This window comes from Boleophthalmus pectinirostris, unplaced genomic scaffold (assembly GCF_026225935.1).
Source record: "Boleophthalmus pectinirostris isolate CB_2022bp ecotype Guang Dong unplaced genomic scaffold, ASM2622593v1 HiC_scaffold_7, whole genome shotgun sequence".
Taxonomy (NCBI): Eukaryota; Metazoa; Chordata; class Actinopteri; order Gobiiformes; family Gobiidae; genus Boleophthalmus; species Boleophthalmus pectinirostris.
Genome location: NW_026571473.1, coordinates 31558075 through 31582785, shown reverse-complemented (window position 1 = coordinate 31582785; position 24711 = coordinate 31558075). Strand labels below are relative to the sequence as shown.

Genomic DNA, 24711 nt, shown 5'->3' with positions numbered 1-24711 from the left:
AATCTTTTTTCATTGAAGCAATTTTTTTTTTGTATATTGAGCATAATTTGGGAGGGTTTTAGCTTTCATATGAGACATTTCTAAAACCAATCGATTAATTTAAAGTCAGGTTATAAGCTTTTGTTTCTACAAAATGGATAAGCGACAAGACTTTTGTCAGGGACTGTAAAGGTAAAAGGAGCTGTTAACATGAACACTCTACCACGACCTGACATCACAAGGTGGAACAGTGCTTTCTAAACTTTGGAGATGAAAAAGTTACTCAAACATATGTGAATATGAAACAAAACAAACTGCAAGTATGTTTTTGAGAAGATAAGAGCATTAAAACAAGGCCAAAAGCTCACAAGAGTCAATTTTGTGTAATATAGGACCTTTAAGATCGCAGACAGAAACTAGAGGGACACATACGTTTTGACTTTGCCGTAGTTTATCTAATTGTCTTTTCGTCTCACACTCGCCGCTCCGCAGACCTAACTAATGTATGGCGTGTATTAAGTCTGCCTTCACATGATAATTCCAGTGAGCGTGATTGATGGAGACTGTTCTAAGCATGCAGCCGAGAAATGACATGCACAATCAGCTAGTGCACTGATCGTCATTTTAACTTCCTCTACTTTCATTTAATCAAAGCCTGCGCAATTTACATATTTAACCACCACAGCACGGCATGTGTCAGGTTTAATCTGGACACGTTAGTGTTTTTTATTATTTATTTATTGTCACTTCTTGTTTTTTGTTTTGTTAAAGGTGTACAATGTAACTTTTTGGTTCAGGGTCCGTCACCAGCTTGTTTCTATGGATGTGTTATTGCTCTGCGTGTGACATTAAACAGCTCTGCCTTACATTTATTCAGTTACAGGTGGTTTATGGTTCAAAAATACCTACAAAAACAGGCATTGGGGCTGTGAGAGAGGTTGTCTCTTCACATAATTGACCTTTAACTTGGTCTAGTTTGGTCTCCATGAAGATAGAAAGGTTTAATACCATATTGCGAAACATTCGAGACAAAGTAATAACATCTTCATGGAGAAAAACAGGTGACGGACTCTCCACCAAAAAAGTTGCAATCAATCAAAAAATAAAAATTTTTTAAAAATACATGATGTGTGCAAAATCCCTCAGTCGTCCAGGTAGAATCCATGGCAAAGGAGAAATTTAATTTGTCAACTGGACAAAAAAAAAACAACCAAAACAGCCACTTCAAAAGAGGATGTATCAACACAGACGAGAGAGCAACACAGGACCTCAGTCTGCTGTCATCTCCATCTAAAAGCCATGGGTTACGGGATCTTAGCCAGAGAAAAGAACTGCTTTGAAAGGGGAGTTAAAGAAGCTCTTTTTGTTAAGAAAGAGAATCCTTGTCTAAACAGAAACAGGAGACTCAAACTCCATCCTCAAACCTAAATCAAAACAAACAAAGAGAACAATATGGATAGTCAGGTCAGGCCCAGAGGTGTGAAAGCTTCATTATGACCCTGAATGATTATGTTAATATGACCCCACACTCAGTGCAAGTTCAATAGGCCTAACTAACCAACAGAAACTTTAAACAAGTAAGTGTGTTAGTATCAGAGTAGTTTCACTATAGTTAGCTCCTCCCTGCAGGCAGATATAAAGAAGTAAACACCAGCATTTTGACCAGAACTGAAAAAGCAGCTTGGATGAGCTGCAAAACATATCTGACCAACTTTTGTCCAGTTTCTGCTTTGCCAAAAATACATGATGTTCTGAAATTGAGTCTGGTCTAAAAGTTTGTATTTTAGACCTAAATTTCTGCATGGTTCAGAAAGTGGGAAATACATTTGGTAAGGTATAATCAAGTTAAGAAAATCTGCCCTCTGCATTTGACCCATCCTTGCTGCTGGGGTAACCTGTCAGGAGCAGTGGGACCCATCTCCAGATCTTGAGCTAGTCTTGGTCAGAACTACTTTAGCTGGAGGATTTGACTTGAATATACGACCTTAAATGTATTGATTCCATACAGACGAGCAAATGAATCTACCAGGTCAAATTACAGGTCAGATCTGTGGATAGGCAAGATCGCCGCCCCAGATAATAATGTGTAGAACTCAAGTCAGAGTGATACACATACAGTATCAATCCATCTGCGTAGAGTCTATTATTTCTACATCTTAATTATCCACAGAGTCGTGACATTTCACAGTTGTGTTCCTGACCTTTCCCCACTCGTAGGAGCCGATGTTCCCGAGGGCCGAACCCCCCCACGAGCAGAACACGGTGGTCCGGTCCGGCATGAGGCCCTTCTTGGTCTGATCCGAGAAGGCCGCGATGAGTCCCGTCAGGATGGCCGAAGCTCCGCCCCCTCGCTGGGCGTCGTGGTGACTGCCAACCAGCACGTATCGGTCTGGAAACACAAAGGAAAAAGACAAATACAATACATGTTTCAACTTTTTTCGATAATTTACTTAATTAAAAAACATTAAAAAGATTTATATAATTGACATTTACAATTTAAAAATCCAAATAATTTCCCTTTTCCAAATAATTTCCCTTGTGCATCAATAAAGTTTGTTTAGTTTAAGTCTAAATCTAAAACTAAATTTCACATTTTTGGAATTGTGAAAAGTCCATAAAATGTTGCATATAAAAGGTTGAAGCTCATGAAAAACCTGAAACCTTATAACCATCAGGGAGATAATCTGATTGACCAGATTAACCTGGAGAATTGAGACATTTTACAAGATATAATTCTGATAATTGATAGGTTTTTAAACTGTTGTTCACGCCTTTTTCTTCACAGTAGCAAAACCCTCAGCCTCCTCGGCTCCTCTTCAAACACCACCACCAGTGTCCACCAGGCAGAATCTTTTCTAAACAATACAGTACATTACGAATATACAGAAAAAGAAAGTGTGATTCAAGTGGAGATAAGTAGACAACAATATCAGGTACTATTCAAGAACCCGAAACTAAAAGAAGAGGTCAGAAAACACACTGAATATTCTTACTTCTATAGGGTCTTAACTGCTAACACATATCATTTTTAAATCAACATGTTATCTTGCATCAACCGGTTTCACATTGTGCTGACCTCACAGCATTAGCCCTCACACTCTCCTCAGGGTTGCTGCTATTGCTGCTATTTGATCATGACGTATGTAATGCACCAAATCCCGTAGGGAGAAGGGCAATAACGTCTTTCCACTTGATAAAACTCACCAAACATTCTCTTTGTTCCGGCTTTAAATCCTCGATCTCGGGAATCGTTGCAAACACAGAATGTATTTCTTCGTCTACATCCATCTCGACCGCTTTGTTTACTGTTGTGTTGGTCCACAAAAGGGACCCAGACAAGCGCTTGAGTTTGACGTCATGGCTTCACAGCTCTTCGCTGATTGGCCGTTGCGCGGTCTACAACTTCCGTGTATTCCAATTCCTGACCTAGTCGCTGGAGAGGAATGAATTTGAGCGACACCAGATGGCTCCAGCCTGGCTAATAGTCACCAAAAACAACAAATTATCAGCTTCACTTTCGATTTTGATGCTCTTAGTCCCCGCTACCTTTGCTTCCCGAGTTAAGTCACATCTCTTTCACAACACAATCAGCACACAGCCAGCGTATAAAACTACTACACATCACATCAGGCTTGTCGAGTTGCTATGTACAGTTTTGTGTCATGTTTTTTGTATATTTGTGGAGAACTGTCGTGTGGGACCCTGGGTGACATAGGCTTGTGGGCTGAGCATTGGTCATGATCACACTTCTAACCGTAAAGAGGGTTCGTATAGGGCCCGGGAGAGATCACTAAATTACTCAAACATGCATGGATGATATACAAAACCACTTCAGGCATGTTCTTGACAAGAGAAAACCATTACAACACGGCAGAAAGCTTGATTTCTCAAAATACCACACCTTTAAATTGATACAGTTCTAACAAATTGCCTGCTTTTAATAAATAAAAAATCAGTACTCCTTGTTAATTATTATGAATAGCGCAGATTTGTAAAGCTCGATTTCTACATGTAAAATTGTAATTATTTTTTCTAATTAAACGCACAAAGAGAATGCAATATTAATTTACATCAAAACCAAATGCATTGACGAAGGCTACAACTTTGAAGTGCTTTGTTATTCCGTGGCATTGAATTCTCACGCATATTATTATTTGACTTTAATTAAAATAGTGTATAGAAGGAAAACGACGGATTCTGTTTTTAACACTTTTCGCCTCCATTATAAGTCCTCCTCATTGTTTATAATTAAATGAAACGGGTTCTTCAAGTCAATAGAACAGTGACATGAGAGCTTCTTTAAATATAAGTGTGTATTTTCGCCATAGAATGGAGTAGCTACTTATAAACGCACAGTTAATTTTCTTTTCTTTTTTGAGCCAAGGCGGACAGTAGCAGACGGTTGAATACGCACAAAGCTCGTCTTGAGGCAGAGTGTGGAATTTGTTCAAGAAGGCAGTGATTAAAAGCTGTTGTTCACTTTGCTTGAATGTAACAGTGGTAATAGAAAATAGCTAATAAGGTTTTAGGTAAATTTTGAGCTGTTTATTTTTATGTTCAAGACATATTGTGATTTTGTCTGCTATATAACTATAATCTGTGACACCCGTGGATGATTATGTTGTGATTTAGACACTTTAAATCGTAACAGGCTCTAGTCACGTTACGTCACAAACCAGGAAGATATTTGGAAAGATGTAATTACAACTTCCGATGTATTTTCTGACACTGGGCTCACCGACCGACTGTGATAAAACCCGCTGAAGTAAATGTGATCAGCAGTAAAATGAAGACTGCATACGTATGTGCTGTTTGGAATCATCTTGAATTTGGCGTCCTCGTCTCTTTTAATCGCATCTACCCAGTGCGCTCGGAGTTGTGTGTCATTGAAGAAATGATGAAAACTGAGGTATGGTTGTAACTGTTGATTTGCTGAACATAAGAGAACGCTACAATGACATGGAGATGAAGAAAACTGGGCCTGGGAAGTTCATCTTTCCAAATATCTTCCTGGTTTGTGAAGTGAGCGTGATTAGAGCCTTCAAAAAGGGAGCTGACGTCGACTCAAACATCATCACAACAAAGAGTCGGTACCTCTGATGGATAGCTGCCGATCATGCTTGTACTAAAATGACCATGTGACACTGCCACATCATACTTGTACTACTAAAGGTGTACTGTGTAACTTTTTGGTTAGGGATCTGTCACCTGCTTGTTTCTATGAATATGTTAACTGTACCTTACATTTTATTCAGTTACAGGTGGTTTTATAGCTCGAAAAACAGAATTCTGACTGAGCGGAGTTGCCTCTCCACAATGCTTTTCTCCATCTCCATGGAGAAAAGGATTTGACGGACCTTTCAGCTGAAAAAAAACTCACATATTGTACTTTTGTTTGTTATATAATTATAATCTATGACACCGTGGATCATTATGTTATTATTTGCATATTTTAAATTGCAATATTCATCTAAAACGAGTTAATAAAAGAAAGGTCCGCTGACTTCCGTGTTAGAAAACTACAACGTCAGCTCCCATCTACCATCATCACAACAAAGAGTTAGCACCTCAGATGGACAGCTGTACATCACGCAAGACAGATGCAGATTTTTTTCATTCATCTGTGCCAAAATGACCACACGACGCTGCTGAATCTTACATGTCACTAAAATTGGAGAACAAAGTAAGGAGAACAGTGGGCTTATGCCGGTGGTCATGAAAACGGGGGCATGGCGTCTTGAAAAGTGATTAAAAATTGGTCAAACATGCACAAATCCATCCAAATACAACTTCGAGAAGGTAAGTGAGAAAAGAAACAACTATGGAGGTTAAAAGCTCTAAAAAGTCAATTTTGTACAATAGGTCTGCTTAACTGATCACTCGTTCTATATCTGGCACAGACTTCCTCTCTAAGCAGACCACCTCCTCCCTCCCTCCCCTCTTCCTCTTCCTCCACCTCCTCCGCTGTAGCACACTTTTACACTGTACCTGTCCTGGCCCGTGGCGGTGCAGAATCACCCTCTGATTTACTGTGTGATATTAGGCTCCATAATGGGCCATAAAGCACATAATACAGGCCACAAATCTGCAGCACGGGAGACACTTTAACAGCATGTTAACACGCGCTCATATGTCTGTGCAGGCCTCATTTAGCAACACCAAAAACACTGGATCCTGCGTGATTTGAAGGGAAGTCCTGGCACAGGGTAAAGCCAGTACTTCATGTCAGATTGAAAGAGGTAACAGCAGAATATGTGATAATGTATTTTAATAGATGTTTTTTTCAGACCAAGGTTTAGTTTGTTTTCATATCATTCAATTCAATTTCAATTGCTCAGTACCGGTATTTCTTGGAGTGGTCATGTGATGTTGCCAGGTTATGTAAAAAGCATTTGGTGCTGTTTTTCTACCAGTGGAGGCAAAGCGACAGCGCCATCTACAGTTTTCTTCTGAATAGTATGGTAATGGTAGTCACATTTTTATACAACGTTTTTCCACCTTCGAGGCACTCAAAGAGCATTAAGAACATTAAGAAAGCACTCAGCCATTTACACACACACACACATTCATACCCCACTGTACACAGACTCTAGGGGTGAGGTGGATTATGAGTTTTGGCCAAGGACACAATGACAATATTCGTCTGTGAGACCGGGAATTACACCGCCAAGCTGTGGGTCAGTGGATCTGATCGCTGTACTACTGATGTTTATGACAAGAGCGGCATTCGAACCGACAACCTTTCGGATCAGTGAACGAACGATCTACCATCTGAGCTACTGTAACCAATCCCAGGTGTATGAGAGTGAAAAAGCCCCCTCGTCCCTGTTTATAGTCCATTGGGGTTGAAGCAAAGATCATTGGGAAGGAGGACAACAAACTAACATCATTGGTGCAGAGAACAACAAACTTCATCGCTGGATTAAGGAGGCAACGCACCCACGGGACTATAAACCGGGACGAGGGGGCCTTTTTGCCCTCACACACCTGAAACTGCAGATGGCAAAGTCGTCTTGCCTTCACCAGTAGAAAAGCAGAGTCAAAAACTGTTTAAATCAGCTGACCGGACACGTCACACGTCACACAACATCATATGATCACTCTGAGGAAGACCGCTAGAGAGCAGTTATGCATGAAAACAAACCTGATCTGAAAAAAAGAACCTCACTGGATTTACATGATTAGGTATTTGACCTTATCGCCCAAAGGGGTGACCAGACCAAGGTTAGTTTGATATACACTACCAGTGAGAAATTTGGACATACACTTAATATAGCAAACAAATTACTCAAAATAACAGCAAACTTGTTTTCGATTTACACACACACAAAAAAAAAAAAAAAACACTGTTTGCTTTAATAACAATTTTTTGGCATTTCTTGACCTTGATGTGGCACGGCTCTGAAGTGAAAACCATTTCAGGAGATTTCATCAAGAGGGTCATTGAGAGAAGGACATGTTTTTACAGCGCTATCAACAAAATAAAGGTAACTACTTGAACATATTTGAATACAAAATATAAAATATATTTAGTTGATCATTAATTTTGGATCTAAAATGTAGAAAGCAGAATAAGTAATGAAAAAAATATTAAAAGAAACATGATAGACTGTGTCCAAACTTTTGACTGGTAGTGTATGGAAATGTGCTTTGATTTGATTGCTTTGGGTGGATATTTTTTTGTGGTCAAATTAAGCAGTGATAATTTGGTACTGATTGTGAAAAGGCTTGAAAAATTGGTCATATTTATTTTAATCAGCAAGATTAGATTTTAATATTAAAAAAATAGAAAAACCTAAACAAAAGCAATAACATCTAAAATCATTAACGCTCACCTTTTCCCTAATTTCATGAAGGTTTATTTGAAATTTGACAAAACTGACATGTGAAATTAAGCATAATTGTGGATCAGGGATTTCCAAACTATGGCCAAATGTGTCCTTCATACCAATTCTGATTGATTCTTGATTCTTTCTGCTTGAAAGAAGATCTCAGACTTAATATACTTAATAAGGTGTGAAGCATGTGAATGAAACAATATGGGCCCTTTAAAACTTAGCAAAAAGCACAATCACTTAAATAACCAGCTTATTATTACAGTAACACAAGTATTTGTAGTTACGTTTCACCCCCGTTCAAAACATAAGCTGGTAAGTAAGCTTTTTAAGTGAACCTGGGGCTAATCAGAGAGGGAGGAACCTGTAGCACCAATGAGGCTCTGAGTGTAGCGACTGTTGGACCACAGTGTGATTAAAGTCTGGTCTGCAGGTTTAACTGTGCATCACTAATCAAGGACAACTGCTTTTGCACAACCACAGACACCCAGCCATGACAAACCCGCAGCTGCCAAGAGAAAAACAGAAGAGAAGAGGAGAGCACTGCTGGCACTGACTTTCCCAAACAAATGCTCTTCTGTCATGGTTCACTCTTGGGTACAGATGATTCAAACTTCACCCAAACTGTCTAAACTTATATTTAATCAACTTTTGTATTTAAAAAGACAGACTATAATGCTGCTTTATGTGTCCATATGTACTAGGATGTGTACCTGGATTCTTCTTCCCTTTCAGATAACCAATGACGTTGTAGATCTTCTTGTAGGCCCACTGGTTTCCAACGGTCAGGGTGATCACCTTGGGCTCTAAAAACAAATGGAGATAAACAGATAAATAATAGAGTTACAGTTGAATTAATACATATCACTCAAGTCATAATGTTATGGACGTAATATCTGGTTTCTCCTTTAAGGTGGAAATTGTTAACATGGCCAGCGAAATGACTTCTCAAGATATTTGTGAGATTCGTCGTTTCAGGCTGCCGCTATTACGATTGGCGACTCTGGCCTCCGTTAGTTCAGATACTGGACTAATCAGAGGGCAGCATTGCAGTTTGGATGGGAACACGCAAGGTGAAGGTGAACCACCCAAACAAACAAAATCCAACAACACCAATGAACTTCAGTCGATTTTTGAAAAAAAATTGTTGTTCCGCAACTGTGAACCTTCAACCCGTCAGATTCAAATATTAGTCATGATGTTCTGTCTTCTTACTGGCCAGGTTAAAAAATGCAGATTAAAGTAGAAAAGGAAGTCAACAAAACAGAATATTATGCCTTCATACATGCATGAATAATCCAAAATACAACTCTTTATATGGTAAGGTACTGTTATAATATCAGAAGTACGATATTAACTGTATGTAGTTCATAATATATATTTATCGTTATTCTCAATGTTGAGTTGATCCCTCCAATATACTGTTAAAATTCATACATTAATATACATAAATTAGTCATTTACATTTACTGACACTCACACTCTTACACATATACACATATACATTTTCTTCATCTGCTGTGGCGTTGTATGCTTTTGTATTGTCTTCTACTGTCCTATCTAATGTCTGTGTGCTTGTTTTATGTTGCAAATAAAAAAATAAAATAAAATTAAGTAAAGGTAAAAGTCAAATGTAAAGGTAATGATGAGGGAGAACCATTAGAACATGGTTAAAAGCTCATTTACCGTATTTTTCGGATTATAAATCGCACTTTTTTTCATGGTTCCTGCGACTTATATTCCAGTGCGACTTATATATTAAAATTTTCACACTGACAGCCACAAGAGGGCGCTCTTGGCTCGTGTGTCAGTATCTGCTACTATTACTCCTGTACCAATGTCACTTTACTGCGCGTGTCTCCTGCAGAAAGAGCCTCTGTCCTTTCTGTATCATGTCTGTCGATTGCACCATTACTTCTGTACTAATTTAAACACAACTGAGAAGACTGAGCAAAAACATTATGCTTTGTAGATTACAAGCCGCAAGTAGCAATATATGGAGCTGAAAATGGTAATCAAGCAGCAAAAAGAAAGTTTGGAATGAGCGGGAAACTTGTGACCAGCGGGAAGGTGCATTCATGTAATTTTTCTGGATCAAGAGTTTGATAAACTTGTTCTGTTCTGTTGTTTATGCTATAGTTTATCTGAAGAACTGTTCATATGTCACGTTAACAGTCTGTTGTTCTCTGCTCTATTGTTATTATTACTGTAACTTGCGTTTTAAGATGAAATGTCAGTTCCTGGTCTCTGATTTTATAAAACATATTTCCCCCCAAAAGTGCGACTTATAGTTCGGTGCAACTTATACATGTTTTTTTTCCTTCTTCATTACACATTTTTCTTTATGTGAGTTATACTGCGGAGTGACTTATAGTCCGAAAAATACGGTAAGTGCATTTGAATAATATCCGTCCTTTGTACTGTGTCGTACATTGCAAAACTGTCCTTAAAATAAAACTCCATTACTGCCAACCTGGTGCCTGGCTCAAGGGCTCCTGGGAGGGCCATGGCCGGGCTTCTGACGGGGACAGCGTGAGGGGGCGGCCTGCCTACAGCTGACAACCTTCCCAGGACAAGTCCCCGTGCTCCTGTCCCACCATCCACTGCTTTACTCCTGCCACTGTTTAACACGTCGGAAAATACACAGCGGATTCTCATAGGCCAAGCAGGACGCATTTATCACCGCTGACAGAGGCTGGGACGACTTTGGCTAAAAGGAAATGGGCGTGTGGGGGTTTGGGGTGTGAGACAGCAGAAGAGGGGGCAGAGAGGGGCAGACGTGTTGGGGGTAATCCTTATGTGATGAATGGGCAACGCGGAGGGGGTGATTCAGGTAAAGAGGTGAGGCCCAGTTAAGTCTGAAGAGTTCGTGTTAAGAGTTGAGGGAGAGATGGAGGAAAGGAGTTATAAATGGTGCGAAGGGGGTGTCAAGGAGTTTGGACTTGTTAAGGTTGTGTGATATTATCTCAGACTAGTTTTAAATTGAGGGGGGAAGGCAGGTCAGAATTGTGTGATGCAAGTCTTGGAAGTCCAAACAGGAGGAGACAAAATATGTCGTCTTAGTGCATCCCTTTTGCATGTTATTCGAGAACAAAATCTCTGTAAATTTCATTAAAATATCTGTTGGTGTCGTCATGTTTGTTTTGGTTTGTTATGATTTCTTCTCCTTTCTGCACAAACCACAATGCTGCAACGTGATTGGTCCGCCAACCAGCAGGTGGGCCCATCGTACCAACAGAAACATACCAAGAGTGGGGTAAGATGGGTTCTCGTGAGTTTATGAACTCACCAATATCGTAAGAATTCTCCATATCTACCATTTGTTTCCTGTCACTCACCTCACTCTCAACTACCGGTCAAAAGTTTTAGAACACCATACTTTTTCTATTTTTTCCCGTTTACTGTTGACCAAAACATATTCTAAACTTTTGATTCATGAAAGTGTCCACCTTTGGCAGATATAACAGCTGAACACACTCATGGCTCGTTCTTTTTACAGTATTCTTCATAAAGATCCTCCCAAGTCTGTTGCAGAAGCTCCCATAAATGTGTGGCACTTGCAGGATTCTTGGCTTTCACTCTTCTGTCCAGTTCATCCCAATCCAGCTCGATGGGGTTTAAGTCTGGAGACTGTACTGGACACTCCATGTTTTCAAGCGTTACCGTCTTGTTCTTTTTTCCTGAGGTAGTTTTTGCAGAACTTGGACTTGTGTTTTGTATCTTTTATCTTTTTTTTTAACCTCTTTCTGTTCAGTACTTACCTTTGTACCATTTCAAGCTCTTCATTGGACTTGCACGAATTGAAGTGCAATAAATAACTGGAAAAATTAGGGTGTTCTAAAACTTTTGACCGGTAGTGTATGTCTGTGAAAACCGCTATATAAATAAAAACTTACGTACTTCCTCTCTGTTCTTGTCCCTCCATCCCACCTCTCCACATCTCTTCCTCCTTACTTTCTTCCTCTCATTGCCATCTTTTTCTTTGTCACTCATCTCAAACTCCACTCTCTCCTCCTCCTTACTTTGTCCACTTAAGGTAGAGGGTCCACCACCTCCTTGTCTCCATGGAGATACTGTTGCTTTGTCTGAAATGGTCCATGGTAAGACGTTAAACATTTCCATCTAACATCTATTAAGTGTTTCTATTGCTCAAAAATACCGTATAATTCCTTCTGTGAATAGGGGTGACTCTCTGCAGATGTGACCTGTAATGGAGCATAGTGCTGTAGATGGTGATAGATGGGTTTAATCTGTACTGTGGAACATTCGAGACCATAATTACCTTTGCAAATGTCTAATTGATGCTTCTTTATTCAATTCCTTGCGACCATTAAATGAGCAGCTATTTGGTTTTTGGTCGTTTTGTAAAAGTAGCTCACTAGAGAAAAAAATGTAAGAGAGCCTTGTTCTTGATAAAGCAATTATATTTCCATGGAGACAAGCAGGTGGCGGACGTAGAAATGTTACGCAGTGCACCTTAATGTCTACATACATCGCTTCTTAGTCTCGACCGTGCCATCTTTTTTTCCCTGACCCCCTCTTTTCTCTCTCCCCTTTCTTTCTTTTCTCCCTCAATTCCTTCTTAGTTTCTCCCACCTGCTCTCTCTCTCTCTCTCTCTCTTCATCCCCCCGCCCTCCCCTTTTCCTCTCCCTCGCTCCCTCTCTCCATGGTTAGGCAGAAGAAAAGGTGTAAGTGAACGTTATAAGGCGAGCAGTGCAATCAATACTGGCGTAATTATGGCGGCGTGGTCTTTTCTATGGAGCCATTTGGACTGGTTCTGCTCAGATAGCTGCTCCCTCCGCACAGCACAGTCTAATTGCCACGGAAATTTGTTTCACTTTTAGCATTTGTACAGAGCAAAAGACGAGAGACGGAGAAATAAAAATAAAAGATGACCATCAATGGGTTTCGATTTGGTAGGTTCCGTGTGGAAATTTCGCCGCAGTGGTTTTAATATTACTGACTGGCAAAAACGAGGGATTATATTGAGTGTTTTTAGCAAAGTCTCTGATAATAATGCACTGATTTCTGTCAAATCAATCTCAAATGGTTTATCTTCACAAACAGAAACAGAAGTATTGACCACTGACCACACTGTAATATTCTGTCTAAGGCACAGGTGTCAAACATACGGCCCGGGGGCCAGATCCGGCCCTCCAAGACCTTTAATGTGGCCCTTGCGTGATTTTCTACTAAAATATTTGAATTACATTTTCTATTAAAATATTGTTTATTTTCTGTGGTGTTTATCACAGCAGCGTCTCCAGCGTCTCTGTACGTGGCCCCTCCCACCAGAGCAGCACAAATGAAGACTTGTCTCTTTCCAAACGCTCTTAAAGGACGATCGTTTTGACTGTTGACCGTGACACCCTCATCAGAAAAATGTCCAACATGAGAAAAGTGGAGCCGAGTGCAGGATTTTACAAGAAAAATTTACTTATTCCTATTTACATACAAGTTCATGTTAAAACATTGTGTTGAAATTGTATTTTTCTTAAAGTTTCAGGTTGTTATATTTTTGTAAAAGAAAGAGTTCATCAATTAAAAAAGATTTCTGTAATAGATTCACGTTTCTCTGCACAAATATTTGAATTTATTGTTATTTTTGGGGTTTATATGACATGAGTTTTCTGATCCGGCCCCTTTGGGATCAAAGTAGGTTGGATACGGCCCCCGGACCAAAATGAGTTTGACACCCCTGGTCTAAGGCCTAAAGTTCCAGTCAAGGTCTAGAGGACAAGAGGTTTAGAAAAAGCCAGAACTGCTCTGGAGGTTCAGGGTTCCCATGTTATGTAAATCCTGGAAAAGCCATGGAATTTTGTAAATTCAATGAAGGTTTTGGAAAAGTCATGGAATTTTCTCTCTCTTCTCTCTTTCACGCAACTACAGCGTTCTGTTAAGTTATCATTAGACTATTATGATTATTTCTAAACGTATGCACCTTTTGTTTAAAAGAGACGACAATAAATGCACTGACAGTATTTTGAATGTTAAAAAACTATAATACCAAACCATAAAATGAGTGGAAAGGGATAACATTTCATATTTAGCCCTAAAACTCTGATCAATTCTACACATGTAGGTGCCGTACAGGGTTGGAAAATTCACTCCAGGTCATGAAAGTCATGGAAAATTTTTGAAATTTTGTCAGTGAAAAAGAGTGGGAACCCTGTTTATAGGATTCAAAATGTCAACTTAAAAACTTACTTTGGATGACTACCTTTGAAACTTTTATTATTATTTGTTACTATGCCCCTTGAACGGCCCAGTGTCCAGCAAAACCAGGGTAAATGGGTAAGTAGATTAAATCCTTCAGCAAAGACTGACCGGACATTTTTACCCCAATTTATACTCACATTTTTGCCTAATTCACCTCTTCAAAAGATTGGTGTGGTCAGAGTAGCGCTTCTTGTAAGTGGTTATTTGGCTCTCCTCCGCCTTCATTTCCTAGTGAGCCAGAGTGTTGGAGACATGTGGAGACACTTTTTTAAATATTCCATCCAGTCCTTGTATTTGCAGAGGTCGCTGGTGCAAGGCTAGTGCATGTCAATGGCCATAGTTATCCTGTCGCTACCCACTCCACAAAACACCCGAAGCAAAACAATTACAATGCCAGACTGTCAATGCAAATGTCTGTGTTGATAGAATAATTCTAGAAGTAAAACCAACCTTGCATTTGAAGGATTTATGTCTGAGCAGCAGCAGTGAGTTGTACTTCCTGATAGAAAGCTTGGCAGCGGCGGACTGATATATGAGAAAATAGTCCCTCAACACGCGACAATTCATGCGATGCAATATTAGTTTTATTTCAAACATTATTCTATCAACACAGACATTCACATCAATAGTCTGGAGTAATAATAGTTTTCCTTCGGGTGTTTTGTGGAGTGGGTAAGATTGTTTTTAGTGGCAGGCTAACTATGGCCATTGACATGCACTAGCCTAGCACCAGCGACCTCTGCAAATACAAGGACTGGATGGAATATTTTTAAAAAAGTGTCTCCACACGTCTCCAACACTCTGGCTCACTAGGAAATGAGGTCCTATGACCAAAACTCTGGACTGTCTGCTTAAGAGACAATAACTTCTGATTAAAACAAATAAAAAATAAAAAAACTTTGACAGGACTGAACTTGACTGATGTTTGTGTCCGTAGTGTTTTGTTGTCTACTTTTGCACATGTATTGACAGAGGGAAGGGTTTTTGTTCAGTTTTCTTCTTTTGTTTGTGCTTAATTTCAAAATCGAAAAAAATAAAATTAAGAAAAACAAAAAAAAAAAAATTACAAGAAGCCACAAAACCCATCAACATCCATTTCCATCTCAGCCAGAAACCACCTATGGCTAAACATCTCCAGTCACTTTAGATTACCCCTCCTTACCGTTATGTCAAACGCCTCCATGTTTACTCCAGCCTAAACCAACCTGCGTCGACAAGCACACGTGTATAACCCATTGTGTTCACCGGGCGTTTCAATCCGAGGGCTCCCGTTACAGTGAATGAGCTCTTAAACAGGCCCAGATCTGCTGGAAAGACAAAAAGCAGAGGCTGTAATCTTCTCCGGATCGATCCAGAGCTCCACGCCTCACTCCCGGGACCCCGCTATCAAGACTCCCCATCTGTCCGCCGGCTCTCATCTCTTCCAATTCCCTCTCCTCGCCTTTCTCTCTTTTAATTCCCATTCAATTAAGGCTGGCTGTATTGGCTGACCATTGGTTAATTGCTCGGGGGCTCTCTGCGGAGATGCGAGGCCCTAACGAGAGGCTCCTTGTGTGCGAGTGTGCGTGTGTGTGCGTACGGGGGAGAGAGAAAATGTATTGGACTGGCTATAGGACTGCCTGCACAATAGAATTAGCATTTTCCCCTTTGTGAGTGGGTGAGTAATGATTTATTTAAGAGTCATTTCCTATACGGCGAATGCTGATTGCTTTTTTGTGCCAGAACTAAAGTTTTAGAAATGCGACTTCACGGGGGTCAGTGTTGTGATGCACTATGGGTAATCGTGCATAATTAATTTCAGTATGTATGGGTACAGTTGGGGGTTTCTATTTTGGTCACTGTGGTGTTTTAGGCTTTAATGAAGTGACTGTTTATGTGGTTTTCTATAGATATATTATGCAGCGCGGAATGAAAAGTAAACAGTAGAATGGTATAATGTTGTCATCATTATAAGCCATTTTAGTACCAATTAAATGTACATAAAGTCATAAAATTGGCAAATATATTTTGTGAAGACCATGAAAAGAGACTTATTTAATATTTAACAATTTTCATCTTTAACCAACAAGGGGGAGCTAACTTGTTTTTGAGCCTGGTTTGGGTCCCGTTTGAGTTCTGATGTAATTTTGATGTGTCTGCTATACACAGTAGTTCTAACCCATTTCATCATTATGTTATAATTTGTAAATTTTTAATCACAATATTCATCTAAAATGACTTAAAAGAAACAGGTTGGCTGACTTCCGTGTTTGAAAACTATACGGTGCCCAATAGGAGTTGACGTCACAGTGAAAGTCATCCCCAACAAAGAGCTGTGAAGTGGTCGGTCCCTAGCCAGGCTGGCGCCACCCAGTGCCTCAGCTCAATTTTATTTCTCTACAGCGACTAGGTCAGGAATCAGAATACACTAGACGGTTTGTAAGAACTCTGGAAGTGCGAGTCCGGGCACCATCCAATCAGCAAAGAGTCATACATTCTCTGTTGGCAACAGTTCCTGAGATCGAGGTTTTAAAGCCGGAACAAAGAGAATGTTTGGTGAATTTTATCAAGGGGGAAGATGTTATTGTCCTTCTTCCTGTGGGATTTGGGAAAAGCTTAATATACCAGTTAGCCCCGTTAGCGCCGCATTACATACGTCACAACCAAATAGCAGCGATTTGTTAAATTAAAAACGTACCTGCCTACCATCGAGCAAACAAATTCTAATGCTGCGAGGACAGACTGTTTCTACAAAGTGAAACCGGCTGATGAATCAGGCTAGTTGGTCCCTCCTATGGATAGCTGCAGATCACGCTAGCGAGTAGTAGTTTTTTTCTTTAAATTTTTACCAAAATGACTACACAATGCTGCTGAATCCTACACATATCACAGATTAAGAAAATTAAATTGGAGTATATACAACACAGAAAATAAATGATTGCTCAAACATGTGTAACCAGGTGGACAAAGGGACTAGATTTCTCCCACTGTAATGCATCCCCAAATGCATCTGCCAATGCGTCACTGTGCGTCGCTCCCGGCATCACTGATTAGAGGCTAGAAATAGGTGCGCACACCTCAGTGTCGTTGTCGGGGCTTTCGATTCATAGCTGTACGTGGCACAAGTAAGTAGTGAAGCTGTTTTCCTGGGAATGTCTGCTGTTAAAAACCTGCCCTAATGTTTTGTTTGTGGAATCCAGATTCAAGGTGCTATGTGGAGTCGGTGGTGACGGCGGCCGCTCTTAACACGCTCTGAGCCCCATGTAGGCCCCCCACCCTTCTAAATTCTCAGTAAATACCTTTTTTTGTTGTATACCTGCTGTGGTGATCATTAATGGCTTACCTGAAATGAATCTGTCGTTCCCCGTGTAACAGATTACCACTGCTGCTTGATTCTTGCTCTTTATTCTTATCCTTAGCGTTGTTTTTTTTATTTGATGAATGTTATGGGACAGTTGCTGAGGTTTTGGAGGAAAGTGCAATGTCTGGCTGGGTGCAATGCAAGGTTAGGCCTCAGGTTAGGCACAAGTCACTTTAGCCCAAATAGGCCCCCTTAGCACAATACACTTTCACCATCTGGAACTCTATGCACTTTAACTTAACAAAACCTACCTCAAATACCTTAGCACACACACTTTAAGTATCAATTAGCACAGTATTCATATTTACATAGCACTGGCACTTTGACTTACTCGTTTGGTTTGTCTTTCATTAATGTTTGGTTTGAAATTACTAACTTTGATTTGTTGTAGTTTAGTTAGGGGTGGGTTGAATTCTGCATTTACAAGAGTTGATTTGTTAGTAGTTATTTGTGTAAAAAAAAAAGATGATGAAATAATTTTTAAATGTCTAGAATATTAAATAAAGGTGTGTAACTTTTTATACCACATTGTCCTTGTTCATTTTTACACCAGAACGAATTGTGTGAGGAGTTAATCAGGGGATCCAAACCATGCACAAATCACTCCAAATACAACTTTGAGAGGGCAAAGGAGAAGGAAGAACATCTATAACATGGTTAAAACCTGTGAAAAGTCGATTTTGTATAATAGGTCCGGTTTACACTAATACCTAGGGGTGCAACACAAGACATTTAAAGAGGGAGTATTACAGAAAATTGACTTTTTGGAGCTGTTCCTTCATCAAAAACATGCCTGAAGTGGTTTTAGATGTCTTCCATATATGTTTGAGTAAAGCCCTATTCGCACGGGATTAGTTTTACCTGTGGCTCTTTGGTGATTTGTGATAACCGCGGCAGATGTCTGAGATATTAATCCTGTGCAAATGCGCCATGTCTGTAATTTGTAAAGTAAAAATTCCGCCGCAATTTACCAACTATATTTTGCCAAACTCAGACGTCCGGTGATAATACTGGTCACGTTCGAATCTGCATCTCAGTGTTTGTTGTTGTAATTGCACACATTTTTTTTCTCTTTTCTTTCCACATTCTTTTCTCTTTCAGTCTCAGTCAATGTCAGTAAAATAGAGTGATTTACAGACTTCTCTTATCCCGTGTGAATGCGCTGCAAGTAAAACAGAAGTGGGGCGGTAATTTGCAAATTACCAGATGTCCCCAGGTTGTACTTATCCCGTGCGAATAGGGCTTAAGTTAGCGATTTCTCCCAGGCCCTATTTGAAACCTCCTTACTGTTAACTGTACAACTCTGTCCAACAGGGCTGGGTATCATCAAGAAGTTGCCGATACGATACATATCTCGCTACACAGGCCATGATACGATACATATTTCGATACATAGGCCACAATACAATACATATCTTGATATATAGGCCACGATATGATACATATTTCGATACATAGACCATGATACAATACATATTTTGATACATAGGCCACAATATGATACATATCTCTAAAAATAGGTCACGATATGATACATATCTCGATACATAGACCATGATACAATACATATTTTGATACATAGGCCACAATATGATACATATCTCTAAAAATAGGTCACGATATGATACATATCTCGATATATAAGCCACGATGCGATGTATTTCTCGATAATATATATATATATAGGCCATGATATGATACATATCTCTATACAATGAGCTTTTGATTTGATAAGATATATTTCGAGTTTCCTTCCTCTGAACAAGCAACAAAACTGTAGCTCTGGAACAAAATCATTTAGTAAAATATACCAAAAAATACTCTTGGCGATATATCGATACAGCAGCCCATGATATCCACACTCTATGATCACATTAAATGATACAATATACCAATATTTCGATGTATTAGCTCGCAAGTCTAATAAATATGCAAGAGCAGGATATAAAACAAATCACTACAAGTTCACAAACCTGATGCAATAGTTTGTGTTGTGATAGTACTTTGAAGGGGGAGTGACGTAGCCCTGGGAGCAAGGGAAGTGGTCATTCAAAAAAAGAAGAAAACAAATTAAAATGTTTAATGTTTTATGCAAATACACCATTTTCAAAACAATAAAAGGTAACATTGTGATCCAATTACGTTACATGCTGGCGATGAATCCCCCGTAAAGTCCCATCTCCTCACACCTCCAACACGCTTCACCGCAAAACCCACCTCCACAATCACACACGTGAATCGATGATTTGAGCGGACACTGGTTTTTGGACTCTTTCATTGATCGCGTGACAGGACCGCATCACCGTATCCATCTGATAAACCCTGGAAGACTTATCTACGCTACACCGACGCTGGCCCCGGCCGAGCGCACTCTTCCAGTCACTGAGCAGAGCTGGACTTATGGCCGAGTAAACCAGATCAGACATGGGACAGTGGGGCTGGAAAATGGTTGGGAAGAAAACTGCAGAGGTGACGGGGGGCGAGCGGGAGTACGGGGAGCGCACGGAGGGCAGGGTTAAGCAGGGATTTGAGGTTCGAAAGCATGGTATTAGCGGCGAGTGTCAGTGGTAGGTGTTTAATGGTGTAGTCCAGACCACAGGGGGAGTTGAGCGGGTACAGAGACGGCTGACCAACCAGAAAGTGAACAGGCTAAGCACACATGGACTACAGATGGTTCAGGTTTGATAGTGGCCAGTGATAAATACACTGTAAAATCTAACAGTAGGGTTCACTTGCATTCAGCTCATTTACTTTACTCACAGCAACGAATTTGTGGATTTTAATGATTGTGGTAAAATAACAGTTACTTTCAGCCCAAAAAAACAAAACAAAACAAAAACATTACTTATCAGTTAGACTAAGGCCAACTTGAATGAGACAAGTAACTTTAACAGTGACGTGTTATTGCCAAGAGTCCAGCTCCATTTCCCAGTCTGTTCTGGTCCTCCCTGTTTTTCTCGGACCTCGGTGGTGGAAAAAGTAGACCGAGCAAGGATTCCAAGTCAGAGTCAAAGATGGCTATGCCCACTGTGACGTGTAAATATGAAGTGTTTTCATTGTGTTTGGAGACTTTGGTGGTTTAAATGACTATTTCAGTCACTCGTATCACTGCAATACCTTGCCACGTCCGTGTCACTGCCTATGGGTGTGGTAGTCGGTGTTGTGGTGAGGCCAATATTGAACAAAGACTTATTAAATTAATTAAACTGGCAGCATTTTCATAAGATGAGGGAAAAGTCATAATCATAATCCACATACTCCGACACACAAACATAATGATATGCTTCAAGCTCGGCCGTGATGTCAAATCTGAGGTCCAAGTGGGAGTCGGAAGATAATCGAACGCAGGGTAAATCCTCCCTCTCTTCATTCAGTTTTTGCTCGATTACACCTGTACACCTGTTTTGTTTCTTCCAGCAATTTTGAGACCTAAGTGCGGTTGCTTTGGTTGAGTTGACATTGAATGACTGAGCTTCATTATGTTATTGTTACACGTTACAATGGGTTTTGAACTTTAGCTCAACAAATGCTTTTCTAAGTTTTTTTTTTTTTTTTTCAAAGATGAATAAATATTCAAATCCTGAACCTGTTTTAACTCTAACTTGTGTATAGAAGTACCATTTTCTTGCTCAATTCAAGAACTGTTTTAGTTGGCTCAGCTTCACAACATGAGTTATATGAATGAAAACTAAAGTACACTTAAGTTGCTGTGCCTTGTTAGATGAAAGAGGAATTTTCTGTAGACTACACTCAGGAATAACTTGTAAGATCAGGTTTAGATTCACAGCCCACTTTAGTCAGATTTTTCAAGGCAATCGGTCTCCTAGATTTTTTTCAAGTAAGGTCTAGTTATTATATTTTACAGTGTATGCTTTACTGTGTACTGTGACAAAACATTAATCTTTGGCATGTATTTCTATGGCGGGATGTTTATCAGTTGCCGTGGTGGCATAATTCACACATTAGTGAATACCTACTAAATGCAACACCATGTAACTTTCTGTAAGAGGGAAGTCATCTGTATGATGCCATAGAAACAGAAAACATTCTTCATGGGCATGAGTTTTACACCCTACTGTGGAATATTATAGTGAAATGAGCAATATGGAGACAAGCAGGATGAGGGTGGGGACATTTATCAGTGCAATACATACATGCAGGGTTTCCACTCTTTTTTACTGACAAAAACAAAACTTTTCCATCACCTAAAGTGAATTTTCCATGACTTTACGACAACCTACATGTGTAGAATTTTCTAAAACCTTCATTGACTTCACAAAATTACGTGACTTTTCCAGGCCTGGAAAATGACATTTTCAGTTTCCATGACTTTTCCAGGATTTCCATTACTGTGGGAACCAAGAGAAAAAACAAACAAACAAGCAAACAAAAAAACAACAACAACAACAAAAAAAACATTGCTATTATTTTAGTTTATGCTTTGGCAAAAAAGTTACATAGTGGGGACTTAAAATGGTTTTACTCAATTGTTGTCTGTTTGGCTGAGTAAAAGTGACTTGTGTCAAAATGATACTGTTGTGTTCTGTCTCCATCTAATTAAAAAGACTCTGAAAGTTGTGAAAAACCCTGACAAACTCACCATGAAAAGTGACAAATAACTGAACCACTACAAAATTATCAAATTCTGTTTTTCATGTTTTCAGGACAGTAAAAAATGAAAGTACAAATGAAGTAAAAATGAGGTACAGTGCTTTGAGCTGCCTGTACTTGATCAGGCCGGGTCACATGTACTTTCTCCTCTGTTCTGTGCTTAAAGTGTGAGCTGGGGTCAGGCGGCTCTCACCTCCTTCACTGTGGGTTAATGAGAATACCACACTACAGGGACCCGAACAGCAGCAGGTCACAGGCCAGGATACACTGCAAGTAATTAAACACAACTAAGTAATGGTGCTGTACAGTGTAGAAGTATACGAGCGGGACTTCATATAACAGCACCACGATCAAGACTCAAAAAGCATGCATAAATGTGTGCGTCACCCCATTATATTCTGGTTACATTCTATTTTTTTTACAAACCCACATTCTCTTTAGTAAGAAAATGTGTTATCCGGAGTTTTATAACAAAGAGTACTGTTCTGAAATAAAAAGGCCACCACATAAATGCTTTGTTATGTGTAAAGAATTGTATGTAAGTGTACTGTATTTTATTTTAAATTCCTTAAACTGTGTGTGACCCCAGATACCGGATAAACAGCCAATCATTAGTCAGTGCCTCTGTTGCTGTAGCCCCTGTTAGGCGCTAACTGGTATATATTTACATACGTCACGACCAAGTAGCAGCAATTGGTTAAATGATAAAAAGTACCCATCTACAGTCGAATGAATGAAATCTAAGGCTGTGAGGTCAACCGGTTTTACTTCGTTTCACGTCGTACAAAACGGACTGATGAATCAGGCTATAGACCTATATTACTAGACAAAAAAAAACTAAAAACTTGATTCCATGTGAACAGAAAGTTAAAATCATACTACGGAATGTTCTTCATGGAAATAGATCAGTTTTATGCCATAATACAGCGGTCTCCAACCTGTAGCTCGAGAGCTGCCAGTTGCTCTTCACTAGCCGGATTCATCAGCTGGTTTCACTTCTTAAAAAAATCGTCTTACCTCGCAGAGTTAGGATTCATTCGCTCAACGGTAGGAGGGTACTTTTTTTTTTATTTAACCAGTCGCTGCTACTTTGTCATGACGTATGTAATGCGCCAGAAAGCTCAGTGGTGTCCAAGTAATTGCCGGCACAACAGCAAACAAAGCAGAGAGTGAACACGTCTGTCGATGATTATTGTCATTTCAACGAGATGAACTTGCAAATTAAAGGTGCAATAAAAATGCAAAGTTTATATTTGACAAAGGAAGTCCAAAGGAGGATAGCGTATGCAGTCTGCTATCACAACTCGGGTTGGTTCAGCTCTTTGCTGATTGGCCGGTGCGCGGTTTAAAACTTCTGGGGTTCTTGCAAATCCTCTAGTGTATTCTGATTTCTGATCTAGTGGCTGGAGAGAAATGAAACTGAGCAGAGATACTAGATGGCGCCTGGCTAGCTCTCCACCCCCTTCCACGGTCAAATTTTTACACAGCACTTTTACACCTTCAGTGCACTCAAAGCACTTTACGTCAAGGAACCACTCACCCACTCACACACACATCCATACACCACTGTACGCAGACACTAGAGGCAAGTAGGGGTAACGATATCCAAGTCTCACGATACGATATCGGCACGGTATGAAACTCACGGTACGATATTTATTGCAATATTTTGAGGAGGTTAACAAAACTGAATATTCTACTTTTTCCTCTTAAAATGCCTTGACAAGACTTAATCTAAAGAACTAAGATTTAAAAGTGTTTTGAACTGTTATTTCTTCATGTAGCCTGCACTGAAATAGAGCAAAGGATCATGGTCTATGTAGTTCCCTCTGTTTTTTTTAAAAAACTATTGCTGCACCATAACTCTTAATGTAAGCAAAGAGACCTGTAATTTGATATACTGTGATGGTCCACGATATTATTGTGAGAACTCTGACGATACGATATCACGATATTTCGGGTATTGTTACATCCCTAGGGGCAAGTTGAGCTAAGTGTCTTGCCCAAGGACACGACAGCATTCATCTGTGGGAGCTGGAATCGCACTTCCAACCTGTGGGTCAGTGGATCCAATCGCTCAACCGGTGATGTTTATGTCGAGGGCGGGATTTGAATCACCAAACTTGGAAATGTGTCATTGTGGTGCCTGTACTGTGACTGTACTCACCGTGGATCTTATATAAACTAGATTTCCTGAGAATGCTAAAAAGAGTCTCCGGCATTTTTGTTTTGTAAAAGTATCTCATCGGAGGAAAAAGATTAGAGACCCCGCCAAGATGTTTGGTGAGCTTGCACAATAAAGATGTTTGCGAAAATGCAAAACCGCTGCATAGGTACATTTTTTAACAACAAAAAGTTACCCAGTGGGACTTTAAAACGTGTTCTTGTTTATAGAAGAGTCTTTGCATATATTTCTGTATTTGTGCTGTTGTTTCAGAGCAGAGAGAGAGAAGAGCGAGGAGCAGGTGAGAAGTACAGAGAAAGAGACACAGACATGAGTCACGTGTGCAGCTCTGAGCTCTGAATCACCGCACTCTGAATCACACACACCTCACACACTTTGGGGGGAACTTTTTTTTAACTGTAAAATTATTCACAATCACATTTCTCAGTCAAAATTACAACTTTTTTAAAAATGCAAGAGAACATTTCCGTCACACAAAAACACACTCACCCTAAAAAAGAAAACAAGATAGAAGATTGTGCGTAATGAAGTAAATTTGATT

At 39.7% G+C, this 24711-nt stretch overlaps 1 protein-coding gene across 1 annotated transcript in view; it reads right to left on the bottom strand.

Annotated features, from left to right (window-relative positions):
* The window catches only part of LOC129412105 (inactive N-acetylated-alpha-linked acidic dipeptidase-like protein 2), a 514851-nt gene that overhangs the window by 162635 nt on the left and 327505 nt on the right, over nt 1-24711 (bottom strand). Inside the window, exons 9-10 of the mRNA XM_055165108.1 lie at nt 8528-8620; nt 2181-2368 (exon numbers count right to left, since the gene is read on the bottom strand). Coding sequence (XP_055021083.1) covers nt 2181-2368; nt 8528-8620 — 281 coding nt within the window. The remainder of the gene's footprint in view (nt 1-2180; nt 2369-8527; nt 8621-24711) is intronic.